At 42.2% G+C, this 25,552-nt stretch overlaps 1 protein-coding gene across 6 annotated transcripts in view; it reads left to right on the top strand.

Moving 5' to 3' along the window:
- TANC2 (tetratricopeptide repeat, ankyrin repeat and coiled-coil containing 2) overlaps window positions 1–25,552 on the top strand; it is a 205,023-nt gene that overhangs the window by 170,939 nt on the left and 8,532 nt on the right. For 4 of the 6 annotated variants that reach the window (XM_087826279.1, XM_087826281.1, XM_087826282.1 and 1 more), the window contains 9 exons: window positions 7,036–7,129; window positions 13,008–13,141; window positions 14,067–14,190; window positions 18,261–18,436; window positions 18,743–18,875; window positions 19,448–19,477; window positions 20,304–20,395; window positions 22,280–22,426; window positions 24,970–25,070. In XM_087826279.1, coding sequence (XP_087682405.1) covers window positions 7,036–7,129; window positions 13,008–13,141; window positions 14,067–14,190; window positions 18,261–18,436; window positions 18,743–18,875; window positions 19,448–19,477; window positions 20,304–20,395; window positions 22,280–22,426; window positions 24,970–25,070 — 1,031 coding nt within the window. The remainder of the gene's footprint in view (window positions 1–7,035; window positions 7,130–13,007; window positions 13,142–14,066; window positions 14,191–18,260; window positions 18,437–18,742; window positions 18,876–19,447; window positions 19,478–20,303; window positions 20,396–22,279; window positions 22,427–24,969; window positions 25,071–25,552) is intronic. The other 2 variants (XM_087826280.1, XM_087826284.1) reach the window with 1 other exon arrangement.

Raw genomic sequence — 25,552 nt, forward strand, 5'->3', positions numbered from 1 at the left:
GTTTCCCATAAGTAAAGTGAGTCTAATAAATTCTTTTTTATAAGGTTGGTATGAAAGGTACTTTGTAAACTGTTAGACACTATCAAACGGTATTTTTGCTAAACTTTTTATTAATGATTGCAGTAATACAGTGGCAAAATATATGGAATTGGTAGTGTGCTAGGAAATGTTAACCAACTCTGGGGAGGAGAGTATAGTAGAATTGGAGGGAGGGAGGGAAGACCGGAAGAAGAGAGGGAGGGAGAGAGAATGAGACCATACATACAGTCATTCACCACATAATGACATTTTTGGTCAACAACAGATTGCATATATGAGTGTAGTCCCATAAGATCATAATGGAGCTGAAAATTCCTATCACCTAATGATGTCATAGCCGTTGTAATGTTGTAGTGTGACGTATTGCTCATGTGTTTGTGGTATGCCGGTATAAACAAACTTACTGCGCTGTCAGTCGTATAAAAGTACAGCAGATACAGTTATGTACGGTACATAATACTTGATAGTGAAAATAAATGAATATGTAACTGGTTTATGTATTTAGCAAACTGTATCTTTATCGTTACTTTAGAATGAGCTCTTTCTACTTATAAAAAGAGTTTGCTATAAAACAGTATGCATGTTGCTCCAGCAGCAGCCTCACACATCTTGTGTTTATCGTGTCACCACTTCTTTGATTCAACCAATGGATCAAGTACATCATTTTCATTTGTGCTTGATTTAATCTCATGTTGTTTTATACATTTTGGTCCCTAAATTCACTGCTAGTGTTGCCAGGTAGAGCACACATCAAGTGATTGACCTAGAAACAAAATTAAGAGTGATTAAGGACTACAAAGGTAGAAAATCGGTGTTGGTTATTGCTCACCTGTCAGTCATGCCCCATTCCACTATAGCTGCAGTCTTTAAGAACAAAAGCAACGTGATGGAAGCTGTTAAAGGGCCTGCTTTATTGAGGGCAACAAGACTAAAAAGTTTTAAGAAGAGCTTTTCCAGACATGGAGACATTTCTAGTGACCTGGATTGAAGACCGGACACATAAGCGTATCCCTCTCGGCACTATGATGATCACAGCCAAAGCAAAACGCTTATTTGCGATGTTGAAAGAAAAGGCTGGACCCAGCTGTGAAGTTGAATTTACCACAAGCTCTGGGTAGTTTAAATGATTCAAGAGTCGTTATTCATAACATAATGTGAAAGTGAGTGGTGAGTCTGTGAGTGCTGATATGAAGGCAGCTGAGGAATTTTTGGAAACTCTAGGTAAGATGATTGTGGAGGAAATTACTTGCCAGAATTTCAGTATGGATGAAACCTTTCTAATCTGTAAAGGTTTGCCTGAAAGGACTTTCATCCATAAGGAGGCCAAGTCACTGCCAGGTTTTAAGGCTTTTAAGGACAGGATAACAGGCAGTGTTGCAGGCTACAAATGGAAAACCTTTGTGATCTGGCACAGTGAGAACCCCAGGGCCTTCAAGCATATCAATAAGCACATATTGCCAGTGTACAGACAGGAGCAATAAGAAGTCATGGATGACCCAGCTCCTCTTCCAAGATGCCCCCTGAATTACTCTGGCAGTGAAATGGAGTACTGTTCAGAGAATAACTCACCTTTCAAGATTTTACTTATTGTAGATAATGCTGCTGGACATCCTCCTTTTATTGGTGATCTTCATCCCAATATCAAAGTGGTATTTCTCCCTCCAGACACCACCTCTTTGATACAACCAATGGATCAAGGAGATATAATAGCTATTAAGGCCTGCTGCCTAAGGAGGACCTTTGCCCAAGCAAGTATGGAAGATACTGGAGAAATTCTGGAAGGATTACAGCATCCATGAGACATTAAGACCTTTGCTTTGGCTTGGGGCAATGTCACCAAGGGGTATATAAAGGGCATCTGGAAGAAGACACTCAGGAGGTTTGTCCCTGACTTCAAAGGATTTGTCGACGACGACAAGGTTGCAAAAACCAACAAGGCTGCAGTTGAGATGGCAAACGCATTAACCTTGCTGTGGGTGAGGATGCCATTGAGGAGCTTCTACAGGTGGTTCCTAAGGAACTGACTAATGAGGAGCTGTTGGAACTGGAACAGGAACATGTAGCTGAAGAAGAGTCAAGAGAAAAGGAAATTGCAGAAGAAAGAGAAGAAGCCCTAAGAAAATTCACAGTGAGAGGTTTAGCAGAAGCTTTTGCAAACCTCAACAAGCTCCTTTAAAAGTTTGAAAGCATGGACCCCGACACCAAAAAGTTTTCATTAATAGTGCAATATCTGCTTATGAGCAAATCTATAATGGAAAAAAAGAAGCAAACCGAGCAGACCATCACGGACATATTTCTGAAAAAAAATAATGGGTCCTTAAGAAGAGCCTCAGGCAGTGTCCTTCAGGAGGTGATGCAGAAGAAGACAGTGTTATCATAGGAGGTGACACCTCCATGCACGTTACTGCCCCTGAAGACCCTCCCCTGGACAAGATGTGGAGGTGGAAGACGGTGATATTGATCTCCCTGCCCCTGTGGAGCCCAGGCTAATGTGTATGTGTCTTAGTTTTTAAAAATTGAGAAAAGCTTATAGAATAAGGACATAAAGAAAAATATTTTAGTTAAGCTATATAAGCTGTACTAAAATATTTTTGTACAGTTATACTTAGTGTTTTAAGCTAAGTGTTAAATCAAGAGTCGAAAAGTTTTTTAAATTATAAAGTTTAAAAATAAGCTAGGGTTGAGCGGTTTGGAACAAGAAGGCAGCATAGGTCATAGCTGTACCCGCCACCTCCCGCAACCACATCAAAATTACAACTAAAAAACAGAGCAGCCATCCCTCAGAACCTCCTGAAATCTAGCTCATCAGAAGCCCTACAACCAGGGAACTGAAGAAGCACCGAGACCGGCAGGAGGGGCAGAGACCTGAGCGGATCGGGGCTGAATCCAGGAGATGCGGCCGCTGGCCCACACCTGGTGCGGAGGTTTCCCAGAGGACTGAGGGGTCCCAGCCCCACATCAGGCCCCCAGCCCAGGGGTCCAGGGCCTGGAAGAGACTTCCCCTCAACTTAGGGCTGTGAAAACCAGCAGGCACTGTCGCTGAGAGTCGCTGAGGCTGCGGGAGACCCAGGCTCTCCTCTTAAAGGGCCCGCACACAGACTCAGATGCACTCCCCCTGAACCCCAGTGCCGGGCAGCAGCTTGAAGGGAACCTGGGACACTTGGGGAGGAACTAACCTGCCTGAAATTGGGGCAAGAGCTGGAGGAGCAGCTTTCTCCCAGGCAGAAGAGCTGGCAGAGGCCATTGCTCCTTTGGCAAGCCCTCCCCCCACACAGCTTGCAGGCAGGTGCCATATTTGAATCTCCAGCACCTGACTCACACCTTTGGCCCTGCCCTGGTGATTCCCGGAGACCCTGGTGATTCCCGGAGACCCCGCCCCTCCCTACCTGCAAGCTCATCCAGGCTATTTCCAGTGGCTTTTCCATGCAAGCGGCCTCTCAAGCCTCATGCTTAGGACTTTCCTAAAATCTCTCAAACAAGCAGCAGTGTGCCCCATATGGCTTGATGAGTGTCCCCAGGCCTGACATTAGCGGCAGCCTGCATTGGTTCATAGCTTGGCCTCTCCTGGACACCTCCAAGCCCAGCACAAGGAGCAGCCAACTACAGTTTGCTTTGTAGCTCATGCTGGGTGGCCCTGGGGAAGGCACTGTCAGAAGCTGACTTTGCACCTCCACGGAGGCCCCAGAGACAGTGCACCTGGTGGTCACACTCAACCATGCTGGATTATAACCCTACCACATCCACGAGTGACACACACACGGGTCACACTTGGTGAACACCAAAGCTTCACTGAAGTAAATCCTGCTCCGTAGGGGTGTTTCCAGTACAGCAGCTCTTTGGGTGTTGTTGCAGCTGGTCCTCACAGCCAGTTGGCCTGGGGATCAGTTCCTCCCAGTGATGCCAACAGCAACCAAGGCTCAACTACAACAGGACAGTGCACACAGCCCACACAGGGGAGCACCTAGAAGGCCCAGCTCAGGTGACTGGGGAGGCTGAGCCACTGGACCCTAAAGGACATCTACTACACAAAGCCACTCTACAAATTCCAGGAGACATAGCAACTCTACCTAATACATAGAAACAAACACCTGGAAGCAGCCAAAATGTGGAGGCAAAGAAACATCTCACAAAGGAAAGAACAGAAGAAATCTCCAGAAAAGGAACTAAATGAAATAGATCCAAGCAAGCTAACAGATACAGAGTTCAGAATTATGGTTATAAGGATGCTCAATAATATTACTAAGACTATTAAGGAAACAAGTGAGACTATCAATGACATAATAAAGTACCAATCAGAAATGAAGCCTACACGAACTGAAAGGAAGAATAATTTACAGGGAATCAACAGTAGAGTAGAGGATGCTGAGAATCAAATCAGCAATTTGGAACATGAGGAAACAAAAACACCCAACCAGAAGAACAAAAAGAAAAAAGAATCCAGAAATACGAAGATAGTGTAAAGAGTCTCTGGGATAACTTCAAGTAGCCCAACATTCGTATTACTGGGGTACCAGAAGGAGAAGAAAGAGAGCAAGAAATTGAAAACCTATTTGAAAAAATAAGACAGAAAAATTCCCCTACCTGGTAAAAGAAATAGACTTACCAGTCCAGGAAGCAGAGTCCCAAACAAGAGAAACCCAAAGAGGCCCACAGCAAGGACACATCATAATTAAAATGCCAAATGTTAAAGACACAGAGAGAATCTTAAAAGCAGCAAGAAAAAGCAGTTAGTTACCTACAAGGGAGCACCCATATGATTGACTGTCAGCTGATTTCTCAACAGAAACCTTGCAGGCCAGAAGGGAGTGGCAAGAAATATTCAAAATTATGAAAAACAAGAACCTACAACCAAGATTACCCAACAAAGCTATCATTTAGAATTGAGGTCAGATAAAGAGCTTCTCAGACAAGGAAAAGCTAAAGGAGTTCATCACCACCAGACCAGTACTACATGAAATGTTGAAGGGTCTTCTTTAAGAAGAAGCTAATGAACAAAAAAACCTGACAAACTAAATAGATCCAGAAAACATTGATGCATGCAACAGACAATCATATTTCAGAGGGAAGGGGGTGGAGGGTGGGAAGAGATTAACCAAAGAACTTAACTTATATGCATATATGCATAACCTGTGGACACAGACAATAATGGGGTAAAGGCCTGGGGAGGAGGTGGAAACAAGGTGGAGGGGGTCAATTGGGGGTAAAAAATGGGACACCTGTAATACCTTCAACAATAAAAATAAATTTAAAAAATTTTTTAAAATAATAAGCTAAGTTTAACTTATTGAAGTAACATTACTGAAGTAAGAAAAATGTTTTTTTTACTTAGTGTAGCCTAAGTGTCCAGTGTTTATAAAGTCTACAGTAGTGTATAATAATGTCCTAGGCCTTTACATTCACTCACCACTCACTCACCCAGAGCAACTTCCAGTCCTGCAAGCTCCACTATGGTAAGTGTCCTATACAGGTGCACCATTTTTCATCTTTTATTTCGTATTTTTATGGTACCTTTCCTGTCTTTAGATATGTTTAGATACACAAATACTTAACATTGTATTACAGTTGCCTATAGTATTCAGTACAATAATCTGCTATCCAGGTTTGTAGCCTAGGAGCAATAAGCTATACCATATAGCCAAGGTGTGCAGTAGGCTACACCACCTAGGTTTTTGTTAAGTGCACTCTGTGATGTTCAAGCAAAGACAAAATCGCATAACACATTTCTTAGAACATGTCCCAGTCATTAACTAAATCATGATTGTACTTAAATTTATTATAAATTTTACTGAAATAAAGAACTGTAGCGCACAATTTACAAGTAATAGTGAATATACAATACTCTTAATTGAATGCTTATGTTGATGTTTGCTAAATTTGTGTCATAGCCAGCCTATGGTTGCAATTCAACCATGATTTGATAAATGGAGTTTGTACCCCAATTTACTAACTATTTTCCCAATAATTTTATTGTCATTAAATCTGATATGTGATCTACTGTTAAACTACCTCTTGCCCTCATGCAAATTATATTCATTAAATTATATTCATTCAGCTTTAGCACTAAATCAAATCCTGATTTGTAATGTTTGCCAGATTCCAGGGTGTAGATACTCCCACCATGGCCGATTTCAAGCTACCAGTGTAACATTACTGAACACAAAGTTGTAGAAAGATGCACAGTAGCACACCATTATGTCATATTTTCATTATATAGACACATTAGATAAAAATCTGAAGAGCATAGGTCATTGTAAAATGTAGTTAAATAATCAGGAATTACAAGATTTTATTTAACTTTTGTTTTAAATATAATTTAATTGTTATTTAATGTTTAATAAACATCTTTGTTTGACAATGGGCTTTCAAAATCCCCGAAAATATAATCAGCTTTCATGGGCTACTACAAGTCGGCTCACCACTGTGTGAGTTGCTTCAGTGATGCAGCTACCCCTCAACTGACTTAATGTATCACCAAGCGAATGTTACGTAAAACTGGAATTTTATTATCTCTGAGAGGCTTTTTTAAACTCTCTCTGCAGTCAAATTCCTCTTGTTAGCAGCCATTCTTCCATTATCCCCAAAACAGTTCTTGTACTTAAAGAAGATAATCACTCTGCTCTGAAGAAATGCAGGCCCTAAGCTTTTACTATATTTATTTTGGTTTTTGTGTATTGATTGGTTTTTTGTTTAATGGTATTTTTATGAGGATGAGGGATTGAGTCCTTAACTTAAATATGAAGAATATGTAATTTTTAAAAATCACATGCTATGTATGTGGATTACGTTCAAGAGAAACATGTAAACTATACCTGATAGAAACAAATACTCATCATGGCAGCTTTGGGTTTCTTTGCCAGGACAGGCACTTTGGTTCCTTCTATGTGAGAGAGATTTTGTAACACTTGCATCATCCAGGTAGCTTCCAAACCTCACAGGCTAATGTCAGTAGCATAGTTTTCCACCTGAAGTTTGAGCTGACACAACTTCTTGTTTCAGATTGTCTCCTACCTACTTGATCTTCCAGAAAAAGATGAAGAGGAAGTGGAGCGAGCACAGATCAACAGCTTTGACAGTCTCTGGGGAGAGACAGGTACTTGTCATGAGCGTCACTCTCTCTGCTCATGTATATGTCATGTTTGTGCGGAGATGCTCTCTGCATCTCCCACCTTGATTTTTTTCTCTGACATAACTTAGGCAGCTCTCTGGTGGCTGATGTATTAGAGACCAATTCAGCCACAGTAAAAAGTCAAGCAATTTTCCTCTTTCAGTCTTCTTTCCCTTTGGATTCCCCATACCATTAGCACCAGAGTCTTCTTTCAAACAAAACTTTTCCCTGCTCTTGTTTCCAAATATTTTTAAAAGACTGAAAGTTTCCTTACAGTGTGCCAAACCAGAGCAGAAAATAGTTGTGGCCTTTCTCTTTTTTTATGTGATTCTTATAGCAGTTAGCAATGAATATTTCTCCCATCAAAATAACTCTCTCCACCTGTAGTTGCATACCAGGAGGTTACATTTTGACCTACATCTCTGGGTTCACCAACTGTTTCCAGAGTGGTACCTGCCACAATTAAACTGGCACAGTATAAGGCAAGTTATACTCTGGGTACAACATGAAGGTGCCACCCTGTAAAGCACAGCCACGTGCCATCTTTCGGTCTATAGCAAAGCAATTTCTGTGTTGCTCAGTACTTACTACACAAGCAGAAGCCTCATCCTGTGACTTTTGCAGGAAATGATTATTGTCTTTCCCCCAAGTTTAAATTGCAACATCTGGAGAAACATTAGTAACCTTCTATGTATTTTTATGAAATCAGGGCAATGAAAACTGTAGAGTCACCACAGAAATGTGCCATATTTGCCAGAAGAAGGAGACCACTATTGGGATGGCCAATTTAGGGGGAATATTTACCAAACAAGAAGACTATGTTTTGTTTAGAGTCATAGTGTTATTAAAAATAAGAAAAGACACTTGAATTCATTTAAAATTTATAATCACCTACTGAATTGCCATGGATATTTCCATCCATGGCAAAAATCTTACATAGGTTTCATGGCTTCTTGAACATTATGTAGAATGGTCCAGAGCCCAGGAATTTGCTTCTCAAACAATCCCTCCTTCTGTAAGAGCCAAAGGGAGCAGATGCCAGGCAGCTGCAGCTTAAGAGCCTCTAACAGATTAAAGGAAAATGTGCAGCTGGAAACAGCTGCTGTCTCTGGGACCTCACCCTGAGGGAAGCCCGAGGACAGACTGGGAGGAAGAGACTGGCCAGGACATCAGCAATCCTGGAGCATGCATGTTGTGACCTAGAGCTGCAGAAGGGACATGTTGATTCACTGCTCCTGTCAGCAAAGCCTTCCCCACACAGCAGTGCCATACCTCCCGACAGACTCCCGTGGTCAGGCCATGCACACATAACCACAGAAATAGCAAAAAAAGTAGTGGTACAATGGTGATAATGGATAGAATTGCAAGACTAACAGTCATACTGATGAGTATCAAACACATTCTAGTGCTATACTTAAAAGAATTACTAAAAAATGTTCAAGAAGGGTGTGAACTAAGTGGAAGACTTATATTTATATATATGAATTGCTTATTAGAATAAAACTTTATGGTATCAGGACTTTAAAAACATTTCATACTTTAAAGTATGCAGTAAAGGTTGGTACATTGTCTTACACATGTATCATATCAAGATTGTAAAAACTCAAAGCTTCCTGTCAATTTGCTTATAATGAGAATTGTGTTTAACTTGATATTTATATGAAATACTTTCAGCATTATAAACATAAAATGCTATTTAAATATGGGATAGAATGAAATGCATTCATAATATAATTTATAGATCTATAAAAAGTTATTTGACCTTAAAAGAAAATTGGGAAATGATGCCTTTGCTATGTAAAAATGTTCCAGCCACTTACCACTAGTATAGAATAGACTATGAGTTGCTTTTCTGTCTGTAGTGATGCATTTACTAAGTATACATTCCTTTCTAACTTACAGCACATAATCATTTAAAATTTATAATGATCCATTGAATTGTGATGTTTCCTCCAAAGACAAAATCTTACATATGTTTCCCTTATATAGGGAATGAAGGTCTTTGACCTACAGCTACCTGGTTGGGGTCTCATATCTGCAACCCTGGTCTAAACAACATAATCAATTGTAAGATGCATTCCAATTCAGAGATGTTAAAATGTGAAGGGAAAAAACTACGTTTTAGAATCAGTGAATTAATCTTAGCATGTAGTGAAATATTGAGGTGTAATTTTTACATATCGGATTTTCTAAAAGCAGATCACTAGACTATCCTGGTTGCCTTTGTCCCCATTTTGCAGCCTCTTTATCCTTCCAGGTAGCATCTTCCTACATCCAGCTTTCACCATCTGGCTGACCCCCTCCCATCCCACTGGGTTTTCACTGACTTTTTATGGAACAACCAGAAGAAAAGCAATTAAGGTGACAAGATTGTTCACCACTCCCTCCTCTCCTTTGTCTTACGGGCATAGGTTCGGACCAGCATTAAAAACTTCTAGCGACTCTGGAGGGTCTGAGCCATCCCATGACCCAAAAGAAGCCCATTCACAGAATGAACAAGATACCCTTAATTCATGCCCTCATCATCTCTTGCCTAGATTATTATGACAGCTGCACCCTAACGGATCTTGTCTGTATCCTCACCCTTCTGTGATTGATCTCCCAGACTTCAGCCAGAGTGATCTTTCTGAGCCATAGTCTGTTCATGTCACTTTCCTGCTTTACCCCCTTCAGCGACCACCTGTAACATTAATTAAGTTATGTAATGTAGCATGAAAAGGCCAGTCATGATCTCTAGCCTCATCTATTGCCTGTCTTCTCCAGTTACTCCAGTCACAATAAACATGCTATTTCCCACCTCATTGACTTTATACATGCTCTCTCTGTGCCTAACATGCCTCCTCCTTGCCTTTGAATGCCTGTAAGTCTTTCCCTTTCAGCATCTAGCTCAGATAGTCATCTCTTTCTAGAGACCTTCTCAGACCTTCTTCCTCTGTACCGCCTCCATGCAACCACCCTTCATGGATTTATTTCTGTTGTACATATCACACTGTATAGTAATGTGTGTGTTTGTCTCTTACTCTTACTCAGCCATGAGTTCCTTAAGAGCAGAGACAGTGTCTGACAGATAGCTCAGTAAATGTTTAATTACCCTTGTTTTGGATAGCAGTGGTCAGTTATGTTTCCCAACCACCCCCTCCCATTGGTTTTTCTTGACCTGTCTGCTGCAATCCTTTAGGTTGAAAATAGAAACAAAGAACCATTTGCTTTGCTGCATTCTACTTAGTGTCAGCATTCCATCCAAGCAGACTGGCTATTTCCCCAGCTCTGAGCTGCATCCTGTCTGCCTCTTCAAACTCCTTAGATGTTTCCATTTGAAAAAGGACCGTTTATGTCAGATAATCTCATCAAGCTAGGGAACAAATTTTGTTACTGGTCTCTCAGGAAGAGATTTGGCTCCAAACTGCTGTGCTTGCTCTCACAATCATTTTGTTGTCTTAGAGAATTGGCTTTACCTTAATCTTTTTTTTTTTTTCTTTCCACAAAGTTTTAACAGTTTTTGATAAGACTTCTCTAAAATTCAGCCGAACCAACTCCTTGCTCTTGGATTTTGAAAAGCACAGATCCCATTTTACATAGTTGTGTTGTTTTGAGATGAAACTGGCCAGCTGTGTTAATGACCATGTCCAGCTATCAGCTTTGAGATTCCTGCCAAATTATGTCATAACCTAAGCACCAGAGAAGATACAACAAAGAAGAAGGCCAAATGGAACATTCTCTCTCATATAAATGTGTTATCCAGTGGGTTGAAATGGGACAGGCAGAGTAGTGTAACTCCAGCTTAGAGTGGACAGTATAAGTTTAGCTTTCAGGATGGGCACTGGTTGTGCATTTCAGCTGTGTTATCTGAACTGGCATCATTGCTGAAAGGCTTGGTTCTGAAATACTGTCCACATTTTCTCCAGGGCACTATAAATTCTTTTGTGAAAAAGAATGTATTTGTCCTCACCCCATACACAGAACATTAAAAGGAAAGTTTGCTATAGCCCTGTCATCTGGTAGCTACTTTAAATGGGATCAGAACGTGGGAGTTAGAAATTTTCCTAATCATTTGCTTTATGTACCAACAAGGTGGTTCTATGGTTCCTCCCAAGTATCTAACTCAGTCAAGTTCTTTTGTCCCTGAGTTTTACTGAGATATAATTGACATATAACATTGTGTAACTTTAAGATGTACAACATGATGGTGTCCAGTCAAGTTCTTAAACTTATGTAGTGTTCTGACCCAAGAACTAAAATGTTGTTTTTTCTGAACTATTAGAAATATAAACTTGAGAAAGAGGGAAGATCGCTTTGACTTTGATTTGAAGAGTAAGAGACAAAACTTCTTTGTCAAGTAAATAATCAGACCCATCAATACCTGTACTCAAACACTAGGGCTTGGAAATGACCCTCACCCAGATAGCACCAAGCCACTTCACTTCTGCGAGGAATGGACAGAAATGATGTTTGGACTTCTAAAGTAAAACTGAAAATGCACATAGGACAAGGCGTAGATCCATCTAGTTTGAGTGAATATATCTTCTAAAATTGTCACATTTTCCTTCATAAGCCCTTCTTATCATTGAGGAAGGAAAAGATTACTGGAAGGTTTATCTTAGTGGAAATTACAGGTCATTTTGGTTTTGCACATGAGTCAGTTGTGGATAAATTTGGCCAAGCCCAAAGACAAAATGCTATAATTTGTACTTGAAAAAATTACAAGTGACCATTTGATTTGAATTTCAATTGCTTTCCTCATTAGATACCAATATTTGCAAACTGAAATACTCTCCGTGCCTGCCAAGTATTATCTTTTCCTGACTTGTCATTGGAGTAGGTGGCCAAATGAAGGAAGGACCTGCTGATCCCCACATTACTTTTCCAAGTCAATCTGGAAAAAGTGCTCTATCCTCTTTCTTTAAAAGTATAACTCCTGCCATCTGCTAACAGTGTTCACAGTTTTCCCTACCCTCATCCGTTCTTTAAACACTAACCCTGTGTGTTTGAAATCCCCTTGAAAAATTAGACAAAAATATATTTGTTCACATATGAACTTAGTTGAAAGTATATCCCCATATCCTTCTTGCTACTATTGAAATAGTACTCGGAGGATAAACGAGGCGCTCATAGAATCTCTGCCTTATAAAGATCATAAACGGACAACAGCACAGAAAGAAGAATGTTTAAGTTTCTTCCTGCTGTCCCCCTTATACTCACTGCAGCTATTTTTTATCTGTGACTCCATTTTATATTCACAAGAAAAGAGCCTTTGTCACACTTCTCATCTTTATGACTATTACCTTGAACACTTCTGTTCCTCATATAAAAATGGTTGCAGACTTACTAGAAACGTCTGTCTAAACCAATGAAGAAAAAGAATGAAAACTGGCCCAAGGCCCATGGACTGCAATTTCTCACTCTGATTCTTGGGTATAAGGACCTAGAAATAGAGGTTGGCCAGAGATTGTTTCTAGCTAATTCTCAAAAAAAGACCTTACTCTGCAAAAGCCCTTCTTTCTGCATTCCAGCCACACATAGACCAGTAGAAGGATTGTAGCTAGGAAGAGGTACCAAAAAAGAGGTGTGTCAAAGCAGAGAAGACAGTCAGGGTAGGAAAAAAAGAAAACCAAATGAGTTTGATCAAAGGTGATTTTTCAGTAAATTTACTGTTATAATTGTCTCCATATATTATAAATGAGCCCATTTAAGTGTAGTTTTATTCATTTTTTAAAAATCTTCTTCATGGCACAAGTAGCTAAAATCATTATTCTTGGCAGTAAAGTAGCAGTTATATTAATCAAACAGATATACTGCCATGTTTAACACCGAGGATTGGAGACAGCAAGAGCCCCCTGTTTCAGACTGTGTTCTCTGCCCTTAGCCCTGACAGCTGCAGCCGGAAGGGGCAAACTGGAGGTGTGTCGCCTGCTCCTGGAACAAGGGGCAGCAGTGGCCCAGCCAAACCGCCGAGGGGCAGTGCCCCTATTCAGCACTGTTCGCCAGGGCCACTGGCAGGTAAGCAGGGCAGCCACTTCCAGGCCAGCGGGTAAGAGTGAGTGCTAGATGGGAACTTCTGATGTGTAGAGGGGAAAACAATTACAAAGTTTGGGTTGTCTAGCAGTCGTTGGGTTTGAGGAACTGGGTGTTTGTTATTAATATTCTAGTTGAGAATATGTCAGAAAATTAACATTTAAAATTATTTCTAGGTTGTATAAGACTGGCTACCTCTGGCCTGGTCATAGAGTTTCCTCTTTCCAGAGAACATTTCACAGTATCCACAGGTTCTCAGGAAGGCTCCTATCTCAGCAGATCCTTGCTAACCACTTACTTGCAGGTGTCTGAGACTTGCTAAAAGAAAATGTGGTGTGTATAAATTCTAGTTAAGCAGCCTTTTCAGATGTTTGGTTTCTGGGTAAATGCTAATTTGTACACTCAGGATGAAAAAGAAAGCATATTAGTAATAATCCTTCGACGTATTTGAGTAGGAAAAAAAGCTGTAGAAGCCAAACATTGCTAGAGTTATTAGAGACACACTGTTGTATCCAGTTCAGCTATAAATATTCACTGAAGTCAGTTTTGCAACTTCTAGAAGCCAATAAAATGGCACTGACATAGGAGGTAACTTGTGTTGGAGCTTAGTTATGGGATTGCTTAGTCCACACCTTGGCCATTGTTATCTTAAATTCTTTTTTACTTAATGGCTGAATCTAGCATTCAGAGTTGAATTCTTCTTATTTAGCTGTCCCTGCAAGAACCAGAGATCAAATCACATGGTACTTGTACTGTGCGGAACTCAAGGGGCTTCTTGCAGTGGAAAGTTACGTGTGGAGGCGACTCCCCTAACCTGCAGTGGGGATTCACACAGTATAGGGGATGACATGCCTGCGTGTGCTCAGCAGCTCTTCCTGGATAATCGGCTCCTGTTTCTCTGCACTTGCAGATTGTTGATCTTCTGCTCACACATGGAGCTGATGTCAATATGGCAGACAAGCAGGGCCGGACTCCCCTAATGATGGCTGCTTCCGAAGGCCACTTAGGAACTGTGGATTTTCTCCTTGCACAAGGTCAGTCCTGGTATGCCAGAGCTGGATGGTCAGTGCCCGTAATAATACAAGGAACTCATGACTTCCAGTGATAGGTTCCAAGAGATGGGTTTTTGTTTTGTTTTTTAAATATATCTTTATTGATTTCAGAGAGAGGAAAGAAGAGGGAGAGAGAGATAGAAACATCAATGATGAGAGAGTCATTGATTGGCTGCTTCCTGCATGCCCCCAACTGGGGATCAAGCCCACAACCCGGCATGTGCCCTGACTGGGAATTGAACCATGATCTCCTGGATCCTAGGCCAACTCAACCACTGAGCCAAGCCTGGCCGGACCCAAGAGGTGTTAAGAGCAGAAATTATTAATCCAGTTAATTAGACAATGAAAGGCCATCTCCTCCCCTCTTATATATAGTGGGACCCTTCTAACTCTGACATTCTGTTTCCTTATGGCTTGAGGGATCTTTAGTAGTCTAATGAAATTAACATATTCAAAGCTCTTTCATTTAAATCAATAATCTCCAAACTTTGAATTTTTAATGTACAGTCAATAAATGTTCATCTTCCAGGGATTGGATTTTGATTTTAACTTCAATTATTTTGTAATCCTACACCACTAATATTTTTCTTGTATCCAAAGAAGGCAAATGGAGGCTAAGACAGTAGGACCCTATTTAAGGACTTGGGATATTATTATCCTCCTGTTGTCATAAATTCCTTTTGATATTTACCAACATTGACATATTCCTGGTGAATGGGAAATAAGTTAAAGGATACACACCACTATCAAAACATTTAAGGCTCCTTTTTTTTTTTTTTTTTAATATATCTTTATTGATTTCAGAGAGAGGAAAGGAGAGGGAGAGAGAGAGATAGAAACATCAATGATGAGAGAGTCATTGATTGAGCCCACAGCCCGGGCATGTGCCCTGACTGGGAATCGAACCCCAATCGCCTGGATCCTAGGTCGATGCTCAATGACTGAGCCACGCCCGGCCGAGCCAGGCTCCTTTTGATTGCTATGACCTCAATTACCTGTGCAAAACAGTGGTGAGTGCTAGTAGACCTCAGGCGGGAGTCCCTGGTGACTACAGTGCTGTCTAGCAAGTGGAATTTGAGCATTTGCACGAAGCAGGAGGTAGTGATTGTGACTGGCCTTAATGATTCCATTCCAGTTAGCCTCCTCTGTTAATAAACTGAACCTAAAACATCTGTCCATAAACACAAGGAAACCAGCCTTCTGAAGAATCATGCCCAGGTCAGAGCAGCTTAGGGTAGTTGAGTTAGGAAGAAGAGGTTTCTTCTAAGACTTCAAACAGCAACTTGGTCAGACACTTATTGGATCTTTAGCTGTGTCTTCCAAAGAAGATTTGTATCTACATCCTCAGGTTCACAAGGTGGGGTCAGAATCAGAGACCTGCTCTCCTAGTGTGCAAAGTGGTTCTTGCTTCCCCACTACAAGCTACCAAACAAGTCTGGTTTCATGATCTCTCTCCTCACTTCTGCTAAGAGGGGTTGAGGGAGGAAGGGGATGTGCCTAGATTCCCAGGATAAGATGTGGCAGGAGTAAATGTCCCAGAACAACCCAAGTATCCTGGAGAAGGCAGGACTTGTTCAGCCATTGATGACCTTTAGGTAGCTACAGTGTCTGCCACATTCCGGTAGAAGATCATCAGGCACAGATTCTAGCAAGTTCTTCTCCCTTAACCACTGCAGAGATTCTGGTCCTTCTACTATTTCATTTTTCACACTTAAATCAGAAACTTTCATTAAATCAACAAATTCTACGAACATTTATTTAGCCCACATTATTTGTAGAACACTGTGCTAGGAACTGTGAGTGATTTTTAAAAATTAATATACTATAATCTGTGCCCCCTCAAAGGATCCATAATCTTGTCAAGGAAGAGATAAAACAGAGACTCCTGAGTGCTCTGATAAAGTTATTTGAGTTAAAATAGGATAGACATTTGAATAGGGAAAATGTTCTGTATTTAGGGAGGGGGAGTAATGTAATTGAAAGGCAAAGAAGGGGGAACAATACACAACAGGTGCAGGGAAAGAGGCAAGTTGTCCAGTGAAGTACATGGGGGGGGGGGGGAGGGGGCAGCTGGGAAATAAAATGGGAAATGGATGTGCAAAGAAATGGAAGAGGAACAGATTAAAAGAGTTTGTATTTAATTTTAAAGGCAGTGGGGAGCCTTTCAAGATTTTTAAAAAGGAAATTTATGCCAGAGTGGTAGACTTGATGAAGGAATTATAGTGGACCAGGGGATCCATTAGGAAGCCATTGTAGTAGAATGGACGAGGGCTACTGAGGCCCTAGTCCAGGCACAGGATCTGTTAGAATAGAACAGAAGGGCCAAGAGCAACAATGATTTTGGACATAAAGATTGATTGCGTGTAGGAAGTGAGGATGAATTGAAGACAACTCCAAAGTATATGTATCTCCTTTCAATTTCTTAAATTCCAACTTTTCTTATATTTGGAAAGTCAGTTTATCTGTAATATACATCCAGAATCGTCCTTTTTTTTATACCGCTGGAGGCTCTGTCCAGGGAACTTACACATGTGTCTGAGAAAACCCCTTGGATTCTGTCCCATATTCAAAGTTACTCCATGTTAGAATCAATGGGTTTTTGTTATTTTTTATTCCTCACCCAAGAACATGCTTAGACAGAGGAGCGGGGGGAGGTAGAGAGAGAGGGATGGGGAGGGAGAGGGAAAGGAAGAGAGAGGAAGAGAAACATTGATGTGAGAGACAGTGATGTTTATCAATTAGCTGCTTCATACATGCCCCTACCAGGGATCAAACTGGCTACATTTTGGTGCACAAGACGATGCTTAAGCAACTGAGCCTGTCCAGCTGGTCAGATTGATGTTTTAATTGCAGAATGTACCATTATGAAAAGATAACCCAGTGTGTAAATGGCTCTAGTGTTGTCAGAGGTGTGGTGCCTTCCAGCCCTTCATCATCCCGTGGGAAGCCACAAAGTCTGGCTGTCTGACCTCTAGGGATACACAATGATAGGCCAGATACCTGCTGAGTAGACCCTGAGCTGGCTGTGGCAGGTCCTAAGCTTGCTCTGACATCCGGATTCTGTCCTGCTGAGGCAGCCTGGAAAGTGTTCCATGTGCAGTAAGTTGATTTCTAATTTAGTGAGTATGACATGTCAACTGTGTGAAAAGAATTATCATAGTTTCTCTTCAAAACTAGCAAAGAAATAATTGACTCTTTGCCATCCAAGAGCTTATAGTTTAGGCTGAGAACCAAATGTATATTGAATTTTAGACTAATTACAAAACTGTGTGTCAATTGAGCTTGATCTTTACAGATGAAAATAGACATTTTGAAGGCAGATGCAGAATACAAAAGGAGCTGTGAGAGTGGGCATGAGGTTATTGAAGGCTGTCTAGTTTAATTAAACTTTGAATTTCCTCCATGACCTGGGTCTCTCTCCAGGAGTCCATTTCCCCCACATTCTGTCAAGGAGTTTATACCATTATAAATGAAAAACTTTCACTGAGTTCAGAAAACATCCACTGAGATTTATTACATGCAAGTAGGATACATTAGAAAAGATTAACTACAGAATAAGGTGACATATTAAGCAGATTCAAGAGGAGGTAACAGTGAATTGCGAGAAGCTTCTTGGAGATAGAGATTTGAGGTGGTTCCTAGGAAATGGGCAGAAGTGAGGCAACTTGTGGAGAAAGAAAAGGTCTTCTACACGTGGGAGCAACATAACCAAAAGTGAGGGTTCAGGAGTGTTCCTGGGAGATTCTAGAGGCAGTGAGTACACCCATTTCACCAAAAGAGAGGATTCTCACAGGGAAGTAATGAAGCTAAAGGACAGAGAGGACGCTTGGGCATGGATTGTGGAGCACCTGGAACATCCAGTAAACAGCTGGACTCTTCTATTCTACTGACAGCTTGTAGGATCCATTTTTTTAACAGTTTTTATTGAAAGGTAACTCACATGCCAGAAACAAAAGCTGTATCATGGCAGAATGTACACCTTAAGTACCAGCTTTCCCTTCTGCTGCAGATTTTCATGTTTCCTCAGCCCTGCATTACACTTGCTCTTGCAGGTGCCTCCATTGCTCTGATGGACAAAGAAGGATTGACTGCCCTCAGCTGGGCTTGTTTGAAGGGTCACCTCTCTGTCGTACGTTCCCTGGTGGATAATGGAGCTGCCACAGACCATGCTGACAAGAATGGCCGCACCCCACTGGATCTGGCAGCTTTCTATGGCGATGCTGAGGTGGTGAGTGACTTTAAACAAGACTCATGGTGGAAGGGATAGGGAAGGTTCTCCATCCATCATGCTATCTGGGGTTGAGGGTTGCATAGGGTGATTCCTGTTATAAAGTTCTTGGACCTATACTTAGAGGACAGGAAAATTCAAAACACCATTAAAGACCAAGAATATAGGTATGGCCTAGAATACAGTGGCTACCCAGCCTGGTTCAGACCAGCCGTTAAATAAAGGGCAGGCAGCAGCCAGAGCCCTCCGTGGAAAGTGGTGAGCCCATGCACTTGTGTTAAATGCTCTGCTTGATCCACGTGCTAGGTCCAGTTCCTGGTGGATCACGGGGCCATGATTGAGCACGTCGACTACAGCGGAATGCGCCCGTTGGATAGGGCAGTGGGCTGCCGGAACACTTCTGTCGTCGTCACTCTTCTGAAGAAAGGAGCCAAGATAGGTAGGAGAAGGAAGGAAGGTGCTTGGCCATCTGTGCCCAGGGGCCACACTGGTCCAGTGGTCTGGCTGCCCTGGGTGTTTGGTGTGAGTGTATATAGTTTCCCCTCTTCCCTGGTCCATTATTGTCCAAGTGAACAGGAAGGCTCTTCGCCCAGAGAAAGCTGCCTGAGCCATGGTCTATACTACCCTGTGTTTAAAATCACATGGTTATCTGCCATGCCCCTAGTGGCCTTAGCCAGGAGGCTGCTCTGAATCTAAGCACATGTTAGTGCTAGTGCCTCTGTACCAGCCGTGCCCACCCCACCCACCCCCCCGTGAGCATCCTGGATCCCTGCACGGCCGTGAGCCTTTGCTTCCCTTGCTCTGTATGTGCTTCAGACTCTCAAATCCCTGCTGCTGCCGCCGCCCCATTTGCTCCCCACCCACAGACCTGTAGACAAGGGTTGGCTTAGATGCTGGCTTTTTTGCTGCCTGCCTCTCACTGCTGCTTTTTCCTTCTTTTTTTTTTTTTTCACCTTCATCCATTTTTTTTTTTCCTCTCCTACAACTTTTTGTTTTCTCCTTTCTTTGAAGGTTGTCAGACGTTACCGAGTCGCCCACGAGGTATATTTCACCGCTGTCAGCATCAGGCGTGGTCTGATGGCTTGGTCAGCTTTGCCTTCTCCTCTTTGATTTAGCCTGCATGAGTTCCCCACACCTCTAATCTTTTAATTTCCTTCACCTTAAAAGAAGATTTTTTTAAAATGACTGTTGTAGAGAATAACTTGAACTTTTCATAACTAACCCTGAAAAGCTTAGTTGGTAAATAATTCAGGCATCTGTAAACTAATCGATTTAACCTTTTCTTTCTCTTTGGGGGTAAAGTAGTCCTCAATAATGTTGGCTTGTCTCAAGTCTATTTGACATTGGGACTGTACTCCTGGTTCACAGTAAGTCCCGGGAGTCCTATTTGATACTTACAAATTAAGGGAGCCTTTAGTCTTGAATGGTTTCCCTCTGCAAAGTACACATTTGAATATTAACACACTAAACAGCTGGGGCTTTGAGTTCTAGATTCTAAAATAAATTACTCTTTTTAGATATTTAAAATCTTATGCTGACATAACGTAAATACTTTCTCCCAATTTTCTTACTTAAAAGAACTCCAAACTGTGCCACTGCCTGCCCAAATCAGTATGCAGGCTCTGCTGCCCTCCTGTGGTGCAAACTCAGACGGTTCAGATATTCTTATTTTAAGGTGAATACAGCCCAGTGCAGCTTCTTGGAGTGGGAGTCCCTAAGATGCTCCCAGGTCCAACAGGTGAAGAAATTGTTGTGGAGCAAGTTGTTCTCTCAGCAGAAATTCCCCCAGGATGTTTTTTTCACCTAGCTTCCTACCACCCTTACATTGTATGAGTTTTTTACCCATCATGCATCCTGTACACTACAGGTCCAGCCACATGGGCGATGGCCACCTCCAAACCAGACATCATGATCATCCTGTTGAGCAAGCTGATGGAAGAGGGGGACATGTTTTATAAGGTGAGGGGAGGGAGGAACAAAGTTTCCTCAAAACAGCCACTGATTGTTTTCTACATATGGAACCTACCTAAGTCTTTACAGTTCTCATCTTTGGTTCTAGAGAAAAAGGGAGAAAGCCATCCCTCAGCGCCCGGCTCATAAGTTGAGGATCCTGGGATTTTGCCTTCCCAACAAGAGAGCAAGACTAGCCTATACATCCTATAGCTCATCATCCTAAAGACCTAGTTTAACCACGAATAGGCAGTTACATAGATTCTACATGGGACCTGCTAAGTGGGGCCTGAAAATTCATGGGACAAGTAAAAGTAAAATGCTGCAGTACAGATATTCCCAGTCCATGGAAGAGTCGTTGATCTTGCCTTTCATATTTAATATATACATAGGCTTATATAGTGATAATAGTTTATCAGTATCTCTGAGTAAGATAAGGCAACTGAGACAAAGAGCAATTATAAGATTTGCTTAAAATCACTCAGTATACGACAACAACAAAAATGGCGTCTTTCTGTACTCACAATTCAAGCCAAAGGCTCCATACCCCCTAACAACTCTCATGGCCCATAGGAAGCCCCTTAAGGACATTCCATGTCAGAATTACCTCGTTGTGTCAAGGTAGCTGAATCTTCTTCTCCTGAAGGTAAATACAAAACAAATCCAGCCCAACTTTGGACAGTGAGCATCACTGAGTCATCTCTAAGCCCAGAGATGAGGAGATGATTGTGAAGCACTTTATTCCCAGTATGAGGAGTACGCAGAGCTCCTGGAAACAGACTTGTATTTCCTAAGGACCCTTTGAGTGAGGCTTATGATAATCTGGGACTCTTAGGCTTCTAGAGGCTTCTAGGAAACTTGAGTCCTGACCTGACCATGATTTCACATGACTTCAAGGAAAGGCCTCTTTCGTTCTCATATTTATGGACTTGAGAATGGCTTTGCCCTCAAGCATCTAAGCCCTGGTTTTAACATAACTTCTGATATTCTAAGACAAGGAGTCTTATCTCCTAATGAGAATGGGCAGAGCTACTACTGTTTCCACTCAGAATTCTACCTTGGAAAGCTCCAGATCTCTCTCTAATGAGAGGTGCTAAAGAGAAAATAATAGATCAGGATCTAAAGGTGGGGGTAACAGAAAAAGATCAGCTAAAGGAATGGGGGTGCCTCCTGCATCATTCTGAGCTCAGCTTGTAGATTTTCAAATACAAATTATAAGAAAAGTTCAAGGCTTCTGTGTCCCAGGTCCCTAAGTTGGTCATAGATTTACTTCATCTTGGAAAATCCCTCCTACATAGTCAGATAGAATCACAAATTCTAAACTTCACTTCCCAACTACCACCCTACCCAGGCCTTTTCCAAAAACGGGAAAACTGATTGATACTATTTTGTGCCATAAGATTAGGGAACCAGCAACTAGATTGTTTTAGCTCCTACATCCTTTGTGAGGAAGAGAGCGACTTCTCTAGAGGACTGGCAAGGTGGAACGTCAAACAAGAGAGTTTTCCAGTCAAGCCAAAATTCAGGAAGTAGTAATAACTTTGGTGTGCTTGGGACTAGGAAAGACGTGTTCCAGGGAGATCAGGTCAAGAGAAAGCTCCTGAGTGAGTGAGTTCAGTTCTGTAAGGAATCCAGTTGGGGAGCTGGGGTCCCAGGCCTTTCATTTGCCAAAGTTTTGTTTCTCTGGCTTGTGTCTTGGATAACCCCTTCAGCCATGCCAGGAAAGGCAGGCCCCTTCTGTTCTCACATTCAGGGCCAGACCTACTCTCTAGTTGGTGTTTGGGAGGGTTAGCTAACCCTTAGTAATGACCGGAGAGAGGAACAAGGGAGTGGGACCAAACTTAGCTGCTCAGCAGACCAACTGTGTGTTTTGCCATCTTGTCCTCCCATTAGAAAGGTAAAGTAAAGGAGGCTGCCCAGCGCTACCAGTACGCTCTGAAGAAGTTCCCTAGAGAAGGGTTTGGTGAGGACTTGAAAACCTTCCGGGAACTGAAGGTGTCTCTTCTCCTCAACCTCTCTCGATGTCGCAGGAAAATGAACGTAAGTCCCTATCATCCCAACTCCTTTCTGCAGCCCTGGAAGTTGACAGTCCACGTCACTCACTAGCTTATTCCAGGCCCCGGATCCTTCTCTGGCCCATTTGGAACTTGGTTGTCCTTCACAGAGCACTGACATTTGCAATTTGAAAGAAATCAACTCTAAGTACAATCTGCATCTCAAACTAAAAAAGTTAATATTATGGGCACTGTATAGGTTTCTGAGTTTTCATAATTTCCACTGAAAGAGATTGGAATACTGTCATCATCTTCCCCGCCCCCAAGTCAACTTTCTGGTCTTTGGGAAAATGTGAGAGCATTTGTTTCTAGAATTCCAGCTGCAATTAGGTATGAATTTTAGTCATCCCTTTCCTTTCTAGAAGGCCCCCGAGTCACACATGGATGGACTGGAAAGAGGGCTCAGGACCATGAACTTCAAGGTTTAATTTCTAAGGCTAATCTTGAACTTCTCACTTCTTTACTCATCTTTTTGTCCTTGCATGCCATGTCCCTTCTTTTTGCAGAGAGAATCTTAGAACTCTTCCCGGTCCTTTATTATCTCCCAAGCAGTCCTTGGTCCTTCTTGCTTGCCTTGCAGATACAACCTTCAGCAACCTTGACATGCAGACACTCTAGGGCCAAGAACTCTCTCTCAGATACTGGGAATAGCTAAGATCATGTCAGGAATCTCTGACATCCACCAGCCTGAGGTTTCACAGTTCATCAAGAGAGAAAAATAATCCAAGCCAAACAGGAGTGTTTATCAGTAAAGAACTCAGCTGTACACAGTGAGATTTTAGCCTCAGTGGCAATGGATCTGCTGTCAGTACCAGAAAGATTATTTGTGTATATGATCTTCCTATCACCCGTCTGAAACCTGACGATGAAAGGATCCCTGATACAGACTTGAGTGTCTCAGGACCCTAAGAAGCAGAGTTACCCTGGGTGCTGAGGAGAATGGGGCCGTGGTAGAGGTTCCTGTGCGAAGGTGGGGAGAGCTTAGGGGGAGGCAGTGAGGTTCTTACATGAAACAGAAGAATCTTCACCAGGGTCTCCTGTGACACCAGCTGGTGAGAGAGTGCAGGAGCTGCTGCCACCCTGCTGGCTCCTTGTCTCCCTAGCAAATGGTATACTTCTCAAAAATAATCTTCCAGACATAATGATTGTCTCAAAAGAAAAAAAAAGGGTGAGGTTGGAAACGGAGTAGGGATAGAAGACAACCTTGATAAGATGGAATACTTTCTCTCTAGCTCCACATTTGTTCAGAAGTAATCACCTCTCATGACCAGATACTCTGCTTAGCAACTGAAGTCTTTTGTCTTGGGTAGAAAATTACTCATTATTTTTATTTTATTTTATCTATGCCCCAGGGCCTTTCTTCTGCCTAAGGCCTTGTTTTCTGCATTAGGAACCACAAGTATAACCAGCAGTTGCTGTGCTGTACTACAGCTTTGACATTAAAAGAGGAGGGAAGAACTTCTCTTCCGTGGAAGGGTGAAACTACAGCTTTGTGCCTCCGGGACCCTCAGTGATCAAGAGATGAGGTCATAGCACAGACCCCAGGCACAGACATGGTCCTCTTTTGTTTTTTTATTTTAAATGTTTCCTAAGTAAGGAACCAGTTAAGAGGAGGAACAGACCAGAGAAACCTTCTGAAATAAAAAGGAAACTACCACTTACTGAACATCTACTATGTGTCAAGAACTGTGTACAGGGTATTCAAATACTGTATTGCTCTTAATCCTACCTGTGAAGTAGGTATGGCTGAGAAAACATAAAACAGCCCAGGTGGCATGGCTCAGTGGTTGAGCATCCACCTATGAACCAGGAGGTCATGGTTCGATTCCCAGTCAGGGCACATGCCCGTGTTTTGGGCTCGACCCCCAGTGGGGGGGGTATGCAGGAGTCAGCCGATCAGTAACTGTCATCATTAATGTTTCTGTTTCTCTCTCCCTCTCCCTTCCTCTCTCTGAAATCAATAAAAACATTTTAAAAAACAAAACAAAAACATACAACACACTCTGAAGGATCACAAAGCAGACCAGAGAATGTCCCTACTCCATCTAGTCAGCGCAGGCCTTATCCTCGTAGATTTCACTCATTCCTTAGGAAACCAAGGAATAGTGGGTGTAGCCGGGAGGTGGGAGGTAGGGTGAAGTTCCACTTGAGGTGTATATGTGTGTGCTTGCCTCATACTCGCGTGTGTAACGAATTTAGGTTTCCAACTTCAGGCACTTCATCGGGTTGACATTTGGCTTCTGGGCTATAGAGAATTTGTTAGAAAGGCAGAAAGAAGTCAAATTAAAAGTATTTTCATACTTATGGACAGATAAATTCCCATGAGCAGTTGCAGGGCCACACAGAGCAAAGGCAGAAGGAACTTTCAATCTGTGGGCCACGTGGCTAGAGCCATACCAGGCATGTCAGGAATCCCAGGTGTTCCATCCATAAGTGTCAAAGAAATGTACATATGATCTGTGTTATTCCCAAGTTGTCTATTTTTCATATCTCTTCAATGACTCATTTGCACACCTATTGTAATGACAGGATTTTGGAATGGCGGAGGAATTTGCTACTAAGGCTCTGGAGCTGAAACCGAAATCTTATGAAGCTTACTATGCAAGAGCAAGGGCAAAACGCAGCAGCAGGTGAGGAGAGAGAGAGAGAGGGTGAAAAGCAAGAGGTCTCTTTTCTGAAAATCTGGCCCAGGCAATGTAGGCCATCCTGGGGCATATGTACCCAAGTGTGTCTATCCCTGAGGACTTGTAGGGCCAAGCTTTGGGGATGGCTCCCATAGCATATATTCAGCTTAAGGTTGGCAAGTCTTTGGGGCTCTGGAAATCTAGAGCATTTTGCTCTGGGTGAAAATGTCGTTTCATTGGTGGAGAGTGGCATCTTCTTCCGAGAAGCCTCTGCCATATCTCATTTACTTTTTAACCCCAAAGCAGGTAGCATAAGGAGACACTGGTGACTTAAGAAGAGGTCACTTAAGCAAACATCCTCTTGACCCTTTTAGAGGGGAAAGTAGGATGGGTCACTTACATCACAGGCTCCTCTTCCTTTTCCTGTAGGCATTTGGGGAATCCCTGGATTGTTTAGTCTTCCTTCTGGGGCTCCTCTCAAGTCTGGT

Source organism: Miniopterus natalensis, chromosome 17, assembly GCF_054644295.1.
Source record: "Miniopterus natalensis isolate mMinNat1 chromosome 17, mMinNat1.hap1, whole genome shotgun sequence".
NCBI classification, from domain to species: Eukaryota; Metazoa; Chordata; class Mammalia; order Chiroptera; family Miniopteridae; genus Miniopterus; species Miniopterus natalensis.